The sequence below is a fragment of the Psammomys obesus genome, unplaced genomic scaffold (genome assembly GCF_907164565.1).
Source record: "Psammomys obesus unplaced genomic scaffold, mPsaObe1.curated_primary_1811, whole genome shotgun sequence".
Classification (NCBI taxonomy): domain Eukaryota; kingdom Metazoa; phylum Chordata; class Mammalia; order Rodentia; family Muridae; genus Psammomys; species Psammomys obesus.
This window is the reverse complement of record NW_026593629.1, coordinates 1-14,983: the sequence shown is the minus strand read 5'-3', so window position 1 is coordinate 14,983 and position 14,983 is coordinate 1. Positions and strand designations below refer to the sequence as shown.

At 36.1% G+C, this 14,983-nt stretch overlaps 1 protein-coding gene across 1 annotated transcript; it reads left to right on the top strand.

The window, feature by feature from the left end:
- Positions 1–833: 833 nt before the first annotated feature.
- Itm2a (integral membrane protein 2A) lies at positions 834–3,366 on the top strand (the record flags this gene model as incomplete). The annotated part of the gene is made up of 5 exons (XM_055617258.1): positions 834–965; positions 1,242–1,439; positions 1,704–1,814; positions 2,327–2,477; positions 2,606–3,366. Coding segments are annotated over 5 exons (681 nt in total), but the record flags the coding sequence as incomplete, so codon positions are not given.
- Positions 3,367–14,983: the final 11,617 nt, after the last annotated feature.

Below are 14,983 nucleotides of genomic sequence, written 5' to 3'. Positions count from 1 at the left end.
GGAGGGCGCAGTTAATCAGTTACTTTTTGTTTTGGATCTTCCCCCCCCTTTTTAAAAGAATTATTTAGCAAAATATTAATTTCACAGAATGTTTAAATCACTGTTTTACACAGAGGTTTTTTATGTAACAAATTCTCTACATTCAAACTTAGTGTTTCCTCTAAGAATTGAAAAATAATATTAGTGAAATATATAGAATAATAGAAAACACCAGGAAGCATTATACTTACTAATAAAATTAAAGATATTAATTAATCAATTAATTTCTAAAATGAAAGGAAATAACTCCTTGACAGTAAAGCTTTTGAAAACTATACAATGAATTAAAGGTTACTAACACTCCTTTAAGTTAATAAATTGATTTCTAAGCAAATAGTGAAGAGTTTATTTCTATATTCAAGAAAAATATAAAAAATATATAACCAGTTTCAATTATTTAAAGAAACGTACATTCTAGAGATAATGCTGCACTGTGCCATACCTATAGTTAAAAATACTGTTGCCTCCATTAAATATTTGTTTAAAAAAGTAGATCATAGTAAGTATTTTTAGTAAAAAGGAACACGTCATTGGATAAATTAATGATTACTTTCATATATTTCTACAAGTGGATATCTCTAAATTTGAAAATGTTCGAAGGAAAGCTAGTGTAGGTGGAGATACTCTCTATATATTAACATCAGAAATATTCTTGAAACGATTTTTGAGTAGAATGTCTTAGTTTGTTTTTAAAATTCTTTGCTTTTTAGGGATGATAAATTGTACACAAAAGCAACTGTCTGAAAGTGTAATATGTTTTTTTTTTTTTTTTCATTTTGCTTTTTAATCACTAGGAGCTCAGAGTTGCCACCCAGGAGAAAGATGGCTCTTCTGGGAGATGTATGCTTACTCTTCTAGGCCTCTCATTCATTTTGGCAGGGCTGATTGTTGGTGGAGCCTGCATTTACAAGTATTTCATGCCCAAGGTAAAAATTATAATTCCTAATACTTTGAATTACTAATTGCCATGTATTTCATTATCAACCTAAATAATTATGTGGTGGTAACCAGAGAAACGAAGACTTGAGGAATGTTTTCAAATTTCATTTCAATCTCTGTTGTTCTTAAGCTTCATGATGCTAATTATAAAGAATAAGATTCAGATTAACAAAATAAAATGAATTGACATGAGTCTAAGGAACAATTCAAGTGTCATGGTGGTGAATATTAAAAGTTCTAACTCATCCATTTTTGTCTCTTAGAGCACCATTTACCATGGTGAGATGTGCTTTTTTGATTCGGAAGATCCTGTAAATTCCATTCATGGTGGAGAGCCATATTTTCTGCCTGTGACTGAAGAGGCTGATATTCGTGAGGATGACAACATTGCAATCATTGATGTACCTGTTCCCAGTTTCTCAGATAGCGATCCTGCAGCAATTATTCATGACTTTGAGAAGGTAAATTTCTCTTTCTTGTAGCTATTCAAGAATTATCTCTTTTCCCTACTTCGTTGAAAGGCAATGAGTTTATTCATAAATGAACATCTTTTCAAAGTGAGGCCCTTTCATTATGTTGCAATTGAGTAGACAATGATGAATTTTCAAAGGGTATCTGGCTGTTTGTTCCAATGGTATTTAGAAAATCTGCAGTATTAATACGCACATTTATTATTATTATTATTATTATTATTATTATTATTATTATTATTACCTCCTCAACAGGGAATGACTGCTTACCTAGACTTGCTTTTGGGAAACTGTTATCTGATGCCCCTCAATACTTCCATTGTTATGACCCCAAAGAATCTGGTGGAGCTTTTTGGCAAACTGGCAGTAAGTATTTTAGAGATCACGTTTTTCTATAATTTTTTCCAATTTTTTTGTTTCATTATTCTAAAAAGTTAATCAGTTGGGTCAGCCATTCCGTTTTGTTGAAATATTTTTTGAATGAAAAGTGTATGCTGTGCCAAAATAGATGGAATTGAAATATTTTATATTAAGCAATTTAAGCCAGTTAGACAGACAAGTACTTTATGTTCTCCTTCAAATGTAGAATCTAAATATGTTCACATAAACACAGAACACTGATTAATAGATGTTGAGAAGGGAGTGTGTGCAGAGGGAGATGGATGAAGGGAGGTTGAATTTGATCAATGCATGCTGTGTGTATGTGCAAATAGTGTTGAAACACATAAATGTAGATTTGTATAATAAAAATAATATAGTATATAAAACTGTTTTAAAATGAATTCTATTTTTAATGTCTATTTTAATAGATATAAGTAGGAATTTGAATGCTGTATTTAAGAGTATATCATTTTAATCTTTCTTCTTTTTACTTATAGAGTGGCAAGTATTTGCCTCACACTTATGTGGTTCGTGAAGATCTGGTTGCTGTTGAAGAAATCCGTGATGTTAGTAACCTTGGTATTTTTATTTATCAACTTTGCAACAACCGAAAATCCTTCCGCCTTAGACGCCGAGACCTCTTGCTGGGTAGGCAATTTATTGTTATTTACTGAATGGAAGAGAGTGAGTGAGAGTAGACTGCCTGGAATGAACATGTTAAAATATTTTGTTATGACCAGAGAGAGCTCAAAAGCCATTTTTTTATGCTTTCACAGGTTTCAACAAGCGTGCCATTGACAAATGTTGGAAGATTAGACACTTCCCCAATGAATTTATTGTTGAAACCAAGATCTGTCAAGAGTGAAGAATGGCAGACAAAGAGTATCCTTGGTAATAAGAAGTCAGAAAATTACAGTCTGACTTTCATATTCAAACTTATGGGATACTCAAGGTATTTACTCATACATTTACTCTATTGCTTATACTGAAAAAGGAAAGGGGGGAGAAAACTACTAACCACTGCAAGCTATTGCCGAATTCTTGTTTAATTGGCATTGCTTGCGGTTTGCAACAAATTAAATGATTATCCTGTCTTTTGAATTTATAGGGTTTAGATTTCTGAAAGCAGCATGAATATGTCACTTCACATCCTGACAATAAAGTGCATCTCCTGTTTTTATTTAAAGCAGGCTCTTGACAAAATTCCATGGATAGAGCATGCTTTAAATTTAAAATATTTGAAATTGTTTTTGACATTTTTGTGTGAAGCATGTCAAATCTCTTAACATTCTTTTGTTTTCTTCTTCATTTTGTTCAACTCTCCTGATTTCAGAAGTTACATTTTCACATTTCTATCAGGTGCTCTGTAATGAATCTGACTTATATGTGAACAAATTCATGAGAAAGCAGTTTTTTACCCATGTAATAATTCTTTCTCACTGATAATCTGTATTGTGAAATCCACAAAACTGTAAAGGTGCTGAATGCTGTAAGGAGTTCTGGTTGTATGAATTCTACAACCCTATAATAAAGTTTACTATATTCAGTTGTGTTTTATTTTCATCATTTGATACATACTCATTGTGTAAATTATTATTTATTTAGCTTTGTTTATATGAGTCAGCTATGAAAGCATGAACATAACTGTCTCCACTCTCACCTCTACATATTTCAAAATCTCATATTTTCTCATTTTCTCTTTGTATTAATTACTTTATAAGTATCTTATAATTTTCTTGTCATATAAATACAACTACTTACTGGCAGTCTTCAGCTCAGAACAATTTAAAACATTTTAATGGTTTTCCTTTTTCATAAAAAAATATGCAGCTGTAGCAGATCACTAAAGACTAACATTGAATAAGGCTTTGAGACTTTTTAAAGTTAAATTAATGTCTTTGGTGTGCAGGCGTGTGTCAAAATGAGTATGTGGAAGTCAGAAAACAATTTTCTCAGGTCCTTAGGTCATCAGGTCTGTTGAGGCATGTGCTTTAACCTTTGGGCCAATATTGGTTCTCAACACTGATTATTTTTAACAACACATAGAAGTGCATTATACAGACTGAACAGGTTATATTTAGAAACACAGTTGTATACACATATACAGGCATGCATGAATAACAATTACTGTAAAAAAAAGTCATGGATTTAAGAAAAATTGGGAGGGATATATGGAAGAGTTTGGAGTTAGGAAAGGGAAGGTAAATACGTTATAATCTCAAAATATTTTTAAAAGACTGGTGAAAGAAAACAGAAATAGTAGTGAAAAGAACTTATTCCTTAAAAGAAAGAGAGGTCATGGAGAGATGGCTTTCTGAGATCACTGGCTGCTCTTCCAGGGGACGCAGGTTTGATTCACAGCATCTACATGTCAGTTTACCAGTGTCTCTACAATGACAGGAAATACAATCCAGGGAATTGTCTTGTGGCTTCCACAGGCATCAGGCAAACATATGGTAGACAGACATACGTGTAGGAAAACAACCATCCACATAAAATAAATAAAATTTTACTTAAAATAAATGATATGGTACACAATTTTTTTTTGAAAAAAATGAATGAATTCTTACAAATAACTTGAGAAAGTGCAATGTCATTCTTTAAAAATTAATTGAATTTCTTTAGGACTATAGATTTTAGTATGTTTATCCTATATTATATGGCTAATATCCACTTATAAGTGAATTCATACTCTATGTATCTTTTTGCTTCTGAGTTACCGCACTCAGGATGATCTTTTCTAATTCCCACCATTTTTCTGCAAATTTCATGATTTCCTTGTTTTTAATTGCTGAGTAGTATTCCAGTGTGTAAATGTACCACAATTTCTGTATCCATTCTTCATTTGAGGGACATCTGGATTGTTTCCAGATTCTGGCTATTATGAAAATGCTATTATGAACATAGTTGAGCAATGTTCTTGTTGTATGGTTTAGCAGCTTTCGAATATATGCCCAGGAATGGTATAGATAGATGTTAAGGTAGCACTTATGTTGATTTTCTGAGAAAGTGCCAGATTGCTTTCCAAAGTGGTTTACATTCCCAATAACATGCTAAAATCCATAGTCCTAAAGAAGCTAAAAAACAAAAGGAACCACAGGGAAAGGGAAGAGGCCAAAACCTCACTCAGAAGGGCAAACAGGATATATTTTGGAAGTTGGAAAAGACAAGGAACAGGAAAGGAGCCTTCCACAGGGCCCTCTGAAAGACTTTACCCCTTAGGGTATCGAAGAAGACACTGAGACTCATAGCCAAACTTTGGGCACAGTTCAGAAAACCTGGAAGAAGAGGGAGATAGAAAGACTTGGAGGGGACCACAAAGGTGACCACAAAGATGACCACAAAGCCAAAAAACCTGGGCCCAGGGGTGCCTGCAGAGACTGATACTCCAAACAAGGACCATGCATGGAGAGGACCTAGATGCCTGCTCAGAGGAGGCTCAGTTTCCATGTGGGTTCCCTAGTAAGGGGAGCAGGGCTTGTCTCTGATATGAACTCAGTTACCAGGTCCTTGATCACCTACCCCCCCCTGGGGGGGGCAGCCTTGTAGGCCACAGAATAAGATGATGCAGCTAGTGCTGATGAGACTTGATAGACTAGGGTCATATAGAAGGGGAGGAGGTCCTACCCTATCAGTGGACTAGAGAAAGAGCATAAGGTGAGAAGAGGGATGGTGGGTGGGATTGGGAGGAGATGGAGAGTGCTACAGCCAGTATACAAAGTAAACAAATTGTAATAAATAAATAAACAAACAAAAATAATAAACTATAAAAATTGATTGAATTTAAGTTTAATTATATAAAAATATACACTATATTATAAGATACTATATTATATATTACTTATATCAAAAGAGGAAAATGCATTATTTTCCATTTCATTATGTCTAATGGTGAGTCACAAAAAAGGGTGATAGCTTTTGTATCTATTCAGTATTGTTCCTGACATGCTGATCAAAATAGTAATACATAAAATAAATGTATCATTTTCAAAAAGGAAACAATCATATTTGTTACTAGATAAAGTTGTCTAAACACTAGAAACTAGTGGGTTAAATTTAAAAAATAATACAATGTTTCATTATTATAAATGCAAAATGAATGACTTCCTTTTATGCCATTAATTACCAAGTAAACATAAGCTTCAGCAGGTAAAATAAAACACACACTCAGTAACCACAAAGATATAAAGGAAATTACTACGTTTATTTTGAAGAAAATTGGAAAGCTTAGTTAAAACACATAAATGAAAAATTTGTATAACTACAAAGAGAAGACAGAACATTAAATACAAATCTCAGTTAAATTAGTTTAATCTTATTCCAATTAAAATGACCAAAGAATGTAAGTTTCAGAACTTGCTAAAATATTTGATAAGTGTTATTATTTATAGAAAAATGATGCCACATGCAACAGATGTGATATGAAAGAGATTTATTGGATGGAGGTGGAGTGAGAGGGAAAGGGGGAGAGAAAGAGAGAGAGAGAGGAGATGGTGGGAAACCCCACAAAAGAAAGCTAGGCAGACAGAGAGAGAGTGTAAGAGAGGAAAGAGTCCAGGTGGGAGTGGCAGACAGGTTGTACCTGAAGCACCGGGCCCAGGTAATGTCATAGTACACAGGTGCTGACATACAATGTTGTCAGGCCCCTAAAGGCCCCTAAAGGAAGGCCAGTTGAATTGCATGCACAACATAACAATAGATTTTTTAGAAACTTAAAGAGTTAAAAATAAGTAAGTAAGGAGAGCGAACGAGAGAGAGAGAACTATATCTTATATTAACAGGCATTAAAACATAGATGAATGTACAATAATTCTATCAACTACTATCATACGATTTAAAGAAAATAATGCTTGCAAATAAAATAAAACCATGTAAAGTAGCACATTCTAATATAAGCATCTGTAGAAAGATGCCTTGTACACCAAATTTTGCTGACAAGGGCCTAAATGGAGAGAAAAAGAGTTCTTTTAAAAATAAATTTATTTTCTTATTAATTATAATTTATTTACTTTGTATCCCAGCTGTAGTGCCCTTCCTCATCCCCTCCCAGTCACACCCTCCTTCCCTCTTGACCTTCCCCCAGTCCACTCATAGAGGATGTCCTCCTCCCCTTCCATCTGACCCTAGCCTATCAGGCCTCATCAGGACTGGCTGCATTGTCCTACTGCACAGATGTAGCCCATGGCAGCTCAATATCCAAGTGTGATCCATAATGAGGGGAACAAGGACTGTCTCTGACATAAAAATCTGTGGCTGGCTCTTTGATCCCCTGAGGGGAGTGCAGCCTTATCAGGCCACATAAGAAAGAAGTTTTATTGACACATTATAAAACAGCATAACACTCATAGCCATCCACATACAGTCTTTTCTGTATATTTATAGCTAATGAATAATTACAAAAGAAAAATATTTGAAAATTTAAAAAGTATAAATGTTAATTTTGTGCTGGAATCTGAAACTCCATATGCTATAGTTGTATCTCCAATTACTTGAAAATAATTACAGAAAGGGATAACCATCTATCTAATAGGTTTTCTATTAGATATGCCGTACTTCCTTTCTATTTAGTGCCTCCAATCTGGTAACCTACACATTAATCATGGGCCAGGCATTGTGCTATATATTTGGTGCACATACAGTTGTGAGAAAAACAACAGGGTCACCCTCTATTTTATACATAGTCTTTTTAATACTTGTCATTGCAAAACTTTGTTATAAAGAAAAATAGGACATTTATAAGTATTTGTAAGTAGGGATAATTCTGGTCCATTAGTGAACTCTTAATAACAATGTGAAACTTGGGATAAAAGATGAGGAGCGTGAATAAAATACTTGAGAAGAGCATTTAGTCAGAAGAACAGGGGAGTTAAGTACCGAAGGCAGGAAGTAGTACAATTGTTCTAGAAAGCGAAATAGAGAGGATTAATAGCACATTGGGTAAAGAGAACACTACAAAGACACTACAAAGTGTTAAGAAAATAGGCAAAATCTACATCAAATTCACTTTGGGATACAAAGTAAATAATTAATAAAAAATTAAATGATTTTTTATAAAGAAAAGCAACTATAGTGTCATCTTGTGAACTGTGTAAAAGCGCTTTGTCTTTATACTTAAAATATTTAGAAAACACTTGATAATTTTAAGCAAGATCAGACCTAAAAGCAGAAGTAGGTTGTTATTTTTAAAACATTATAGAAAGATCTGTTAGGAGTACATTCTTTATAGAGTACTTACTCTAAACAAGGGGCAAAAGAAAATTAAACTAGGAAAGTGACAACAGTGAAAGAACGGTAGGGAAGCCAATACATTTTATGTGTATAAAAATGGTAAAAAATAATTTGGGATTGGCTGTGCAACATGAGAGAATGTGAGGAGATCTTACCATTGTTGTTTCTCAGATTATTTTTTTGTAGCTTAAATACTTAGTGAAAAATGTAAGATGATTTATTCTTCTATACCCCAGAACTTAAAAAAGAGGAAACAGGGAGCAGCCTTACCAGGCCACAGAGGAAGACAATGCAGTTAGTCCTGATGAGACCTGATAGACTAGGATCAAATAGAAGGAAAGGAGGATCTGCCCTATCAGTGGACTGGGGGGGGGGGGGGGGCTAGGAGAAGAAGAGGAAGTGTGTGATTGGGAAGAGACAAGGAAAGGGACTACAAACTACATCTGGGATACAAAGTGAATAATTAGTAAAAATAAATAAATAAATTTAAAAAGCAACTATAAGAAAAGTATCAACTATTGCAATAACAACAAATAGACAATATTTACCAAATAATATTCAATAAAACTGTGTGGTATTTGAAAAAAAAAAGAGTAAATAGGGAGAAATTGATATTCATATACTGCCTAGGGTTTTGACAGCAAACATAATGGGACCTTCAAATTAAATAACAGAGGATTGATGATCAAACATATAAGGCTTATTTATTGTGGATTATGGGCCAAACTAATTTAAGAGCTAAAGTATAGAGAGGAATGCTGTTAAATGCTACTCTCTGCATATTATTTTTGTGTGAACCTATGAACTCACCACAGCTGTAGTTATCTGCAGAAGACCTGCACAAAATCAAGCCAGTAAAACCTTTCGGCATAAAGAAGGGAGAGGCTCATGAGGTTACATTCTTTGCTGTGGAACTATTGGCAGTTGATAGATGCTAAGAGAGGGAGTTCCCCTTCTTTCTTCCTGTGGCTGCAGTGAAAGGTGAGTATCCCAGGTAGGGACTGGGTTTCACTCCAGGTAGGACTATAGATATGTAGAAATTTCCACAGTTCTGCAGCTCTGGTAGAAGCTGCAGACCTAGGTTATGGACCTGTCCTTAGTTAGGGTAAGGTTAATTGGTATCTAAGAAGTTCCACATTTTATCAGCTTTAGAGGAAACTGTGGGCCCAAGTTGGGTACAAGATTTGATTTTGGATTAGACTTAGAGGCACAATAGATGTTCCACAACTCAAGAAGCTACAGAGTGTGGCTGGGAACCAGATCTGACTTAGGGTAAGACCCACAGGTATGTGGCAAGATCTACAATTCATAGTAAAATTTGAAGGCCCAAGCAAAAGGCCCCGGGCAATACTGGACAATACATGGCCTTCAGAAGAAAACTCAGAGCCTCTGTCTCTCAATGGCAGTACCATAGAAAGAAACTAAATCCTAATCTTCCACTAAACACCGTAAATATTATCACTGACAGAAAAAAAGAGGACTTATATTTTCAAAAAGTACAAGTTCAAAAGAAGGAAAGAAAAATTCAGTGAACAAACTGACTCTGGATGTGGAAATCTCAGTGCAGAAACAGAACATGAAAATATAAGACATGTCTCCTTCACAATTCGCCAATATCATAATAACGGGGCCTCATAAAATGACTTTGAATAACTACCAGGCAAAGAATTTAAAACAATGTTTATAAATATTTTAAAACAGTTCAAAGATGATATGAGTAGACTCCAAGATAATTAAAACAAGGAGATGAATAAAAAAAAATTATTGACTGTGAGTCTCTGCATCTCTCACTTATGTTAGCCATATGATATATGATAGCCATACTAAAATCTACAGACCTAAAGAAGCTAAACCTAAAGGAGGACCCTAGGGATGAATGGGACCCTAAATCCCGTTCAGGATGGCAAACAGGATAGACACCGTAAGCAGGGAAAGAGAGGAAACAGGTTGGGAGCCTACTATGAGGGTCCCCTGAAAAGCTCCACCCAGCAGGGGATTGAAGCAGATGCTGAGACTCACGGCCAAACTTTGGGTATGTTAACATTTTCAAAAGTCAGTTGTTTATCCTACCTCTTGGTCAACTCCTAGGCACCCTGTAACTTTTAAGAACTGGACTACAAAATCTGGGTACAACTCTTCTGATTCCTGGTAAATCTCAGGCAGTGAAAAGATTTTGTCCCTTTGTTTGGCAACTGTGTTCATGTCCTTAAGGTTAATTCGTTGTTAGGCTTATAAAGGATAGTATAATTTGTTGCCTGCCCTTTTGTGAATCCCTGTACCTAAGAGCAAGTCTGCAGTTATAGCAATCCCATAGGATAAATTATGTTGCAGCTGGTATTGATGTAAATCTGTAAATCCAGTTTTGAATAACAAGTAATCTCCAGTGTTTAGGTAAGATTTTGCCATACATAACCAATCAGAGGGAGACCAGATACTGTTATTGAGGACAATTACAAGACTAAGTTATTGCATATATGGAGCCATAGGCCTATAAGTCATAGAGGTTTGTTTGATATCTTTTAAAGATTTGAAAGCACAGTCTCATAACAACATAGCAGTTACCCTATGTTATTTGGGTCTGGTTGCTCAAATACAAAAAAAAGCAGTAAAATCATTAGTGTGTACTCCCAAATTTCTTATCCTAAGTAAAACTGTTGAATCTTTTGGTGGCTCAGAATCAAGGCATAATTTTGCCATTTGTTGGGTGGCCTCATCCTTGTAATCAGTCTTCCATGTATCAGCATCTGAGACATCAGACAAGTCAGGACATGCCTGATCCATAAATCTAACTTGTCTCTCTATTTCTGCAGGTCCTGGGAAACTACGGAAGTTAAAGCTGAATCTTCCCTGTCATTATCTGTGTCTGTTTCCCAGGGGAAAATTAGTCCTTCTTAATCTTTAGAACAAAGCCTAAGAAGCAGTCCTCTTCCAGGCAGTGATGCATGGAATCATGTAAAATTCCATAAGCTGAAAGTGAAAATGGGAAAGTATTCAGGTCTGTCAGCCCTATGTCTATCCCTCCAATTCTTCCACTATTCTCTCCTTAGTGACCAAACTTACTGTCTCTTCTTCGGGAAAACCAAGGGTAAGTCTCCTGAACATAATCTAAGAATAAATGCAACTACAATATTTATACCATGTTTCCATGATTTCTCAAAATCCCTCTCAAAATACCAACGTATAATTCTATCTCTAGATTCGAGTTATTAATAATTTCTTTATGCCAGATGAATCGATTTCTATCCTGTTTGACATAGTGAATGAGATTTACGCAACCCCCCTAGTGTCATTATTAATGTTTAGCTTCTTTAGGTCTGTAGATTTTAGTATGGCTATACCACATTATAATATCTGCTAAGTGAGTGCATACCGTGCCTGTCTCTCTGATTCTGGGTTACCTCACTCAGGAGGATCTTTTTTTTTTAATTCTTTCTTAATTACACTTTATTCACTTTGTATCCCTCCCTGTGGTTCCCATCCCAATCTCTCCCTTCCTCCATCCTCTGCATGCATGCTCCTCCCCAAGTCCACTGATAGGGGAGGTCTTCTTTTCCTTCCTTCTGATCCTAGTCAATTAGGTCTCATCAGGAGTGGCTGCATTGTCTTCTTCTGTGGCCTGGTAATGCTGCTTCTCCCTCAGGGGGAGGTAATTAAAGAGCAGGCCAATCAGTTCATGTCAGGGACAGTCCCTGTTCCTATTACTATGGAATCCACTTGGATACTGAACTGCCATGGGCTACATCTGTGCAGGGGTCTTAGGTTATCTCCATGCATAGTCCTTGGTTGGAGTATCAGTCCCAGGAAAGACCCTTGTGCTCAGATTTTTTGGTTCTGTTGCTCTCCTTGTAGAGTTCCTGTCATCTCCAGATCTTACTGTTTCCCACTTCTTTCATAAGATTCCCTGCATTCTGCCCAAAGGTTGGCCATAAGTCTCAGCATCTGCTTTGACAGTCTGCAGAGCAGAGCCTTTCAGAAGCCCTCTGTGGCAGACTCCTCACTTGTTCCCTCTTTTCTCCTTCTTCGGATGTCCATCATCTTTGCCTTTCTGGATAGGGATTGAACATTTTTGCCTTTCTGGATAGGGATTGAGCATTTTAGCAAGAGTCCTCCCTCTTGATTAGTTTCTTTAAGTGTACAGATTTTAGTAGGTTTATCCTATATTATATGTCTATATGAGTAAATGTATATTGTGTGCATCTTTCTGCTTCTGGGATAGCTCACTCAGGATGATCTTTTCCAGATCGTACCATTAACCTGCAAATTTCATGATATCCTTGTCTTTTATTGCTGAGTAATATTCCATTGTGTAGATATACCACAATTTGTGCATCCATTCCTCCACTGAGGGGCATGTGGGCTATTTTTAGCTTCTGGCTATTACAAATAAGGCTGATACAAACATGGTTGAGCAAATGTCCTTATTGTGTACTTGAGACTCTTTTGGTATATGCCTAGGAGTGGTATAGCTGGATCTTGAGGAAGCACTATTCCTAGTTGTCTGAGAAAGCACAAGATTGCTTTCCAGAGTGGTTGTACAAGTTTACATTCCCACCAGCAGTGGAGAAGGGTTCCCCTTTCTCCACAACCTCTCCAGCATGTGTTGTCACTTGCGTTTTTGATCTTAGCCAGTTCTGATGGGTGTAAGGTGAAATCTTAGGGTCGTTTTGATTTGCATTTCCCTGATGGCTAATGAGGTTGAGCATTTCTTTAAGTGTTTCTCTGCCATTTGATATTTCTCTATTGAGAATTCTCTGTTTAGCTCTGTACCCCATTTTTTTAATTGGATTACTTGATTTGTTGCTGTTTAACTTTTTTAGTTCTTTGTATATACTGGATATTAGTCCTCTGTCAGATATAGGGTTGGTGAAGATTCTTTCCCAATCTGTAGGTTGTTGTTTTGTTCTGAGGACAGTGTCCTTTGCTTTACATAAGCTTTTCAGTTTTATGAGGTCCCATTTATTGATTGTTGCTCTTAGAGCCTGCATGTTGGTGTTCTGTTCAGGAAGTTGTCTCCTGTGCCAATGAGTTCAAGGATCTTCCCCACTTTTTTTCTAAGCGGTTTAGTGTGTCTGGTTTTATGTTGAGGTCTTTGATCCACTTGGACTTTAGTTTTGTGCAGGGTGATAAGTATGGAGCAATTTGCATTTTTCTACATGTAGACATCCAGTTAGACCAGCACCATTTGTTGAAGATGCTGTCTTTTTTTTTTTTCCATTGAATGGTTTTGGCATCTTTGTCAAAAATCAGGTGTCCATAAGTGTGTGGATTTATGTCAGGGTCTTCTATTCGATTCCATTGATCCACCAGTCTATTTCTATGCCAGTACTATGCAGTTTTTAGTGTTGTTGCTCTATAATACAGCTTGAGATCAAGGATGGAGATACCCAGGAGGATCTTTTATAGTCCATCCATTTGCCTACAAACTTGATGATTTGATTGTCTTTAATAGCTGAGTAGTATTCCATTGTGTAAATGTGCCACATTTCTGTGTCCATTCCTTCATTGAAAGATATCTAGGTTGTTTCCAGATTCTGGCTATTACAAATAAAGCTGCTATGAACATAGTTGAGCAAATATTCTTGATGAATAGTGAGGCATCTTTTGGATATATACCCAGGAATGGTATAGCTGGATCTTGACGTAGTGCTATTCCCATTTTTTTTTTGAGACAGTGCCAGATAGATTTTCAAAGACCATTTACCCCTTTATTTATTTCTTTATCCTTCTTGATTTCTCTATGTTTGTTTTTTCCTTTCCCTCATTTCTGCCTTTCTGCTTGTTTTTTCTCTAGGGTAAGTTCCTTGTCTTACATGAGAGGTCCCCATATTCAGTATCTACATTTTTGTCTCTGATCAGGTATCACTTGCCAGATCTATCATGATTCCAGGGATGGAGTTGATTGGGGCTAGAAGAAAATAAGGAAACCACACACAAAAATCCTGGGATTTTATTGAAATGGGTTCTGTGATGGAAAAACCTTAGTGCAGTGTTAACATAGTATATTATATATACAATTGAACTGGGATATAAGGGTATTGCATACAGGTAAACAAGAAGGCAGGGTTTATTGTATAAAGCTGGATCAGGGAGACAGATATAGCTAATCTCAGCAGGAGTAGTCTCTGTAGAGGAGCAGCCTTCAGGGTATAAACAACTGGGAGAGGGAGAAAAGCTATGGTGGACATTTTATTCACAGACTATCAATATCTGCGCATGGAAGGCTTTGTTATCTCTCAGAGGCTCTATCTAGAGAGAAGGCTTTGCCATTTTCCCATGGGTCCTTAACACAGCTGGCTTGTGTCAACAACACATATTCACTCAAAGGCTTCCTCTTCTCCCCACAACTCTACCAAATAAATTACTTTGTGAAAAAAAAAAAAAGAGAAGACATGAGATTGAGATGTGATAAAGAGTCTTGGGAAAGTTAGAGTGTGAAAGTGTGGTAATATGATCAAGATACCTCGTATACATGTAGAACACTTTCAAATAAATGAAAACAACAAGGTTAATATTTTAAAATGAGTTTAGTGAAGTTCACTCAAAAAAGGAGAAATAATGCAATAGCAAACCCCCTACTTTTCAAATTCCAAGTCCATTTTTGAGAATGTAGAAATACTAGCTATAGGGAAGAACTGTCCCTGACAGAAGCTGCTCCTTTTAGAAATGGATACACTGAATTCAGCCTTTAATCTTCTGATGTAGTTACACATTGACCAGACACAACTAAAGCCAGATGGAAAACAGGTCATTGATCCAGTATCCAAATGTAGCCTTGAATACAAGCAGAATGGATGAAGAGTACCTCTGGGAAGTCAGGCAAATAACAGCTACCACAGTGAGCAACTTTTCCTCCTTAGCTGATTTTTTCATCTTTCTTTTTTCCTTCCTTCCTTCCTTCCTTCCTTCCTTCCTTCCTTCCTTCCTTC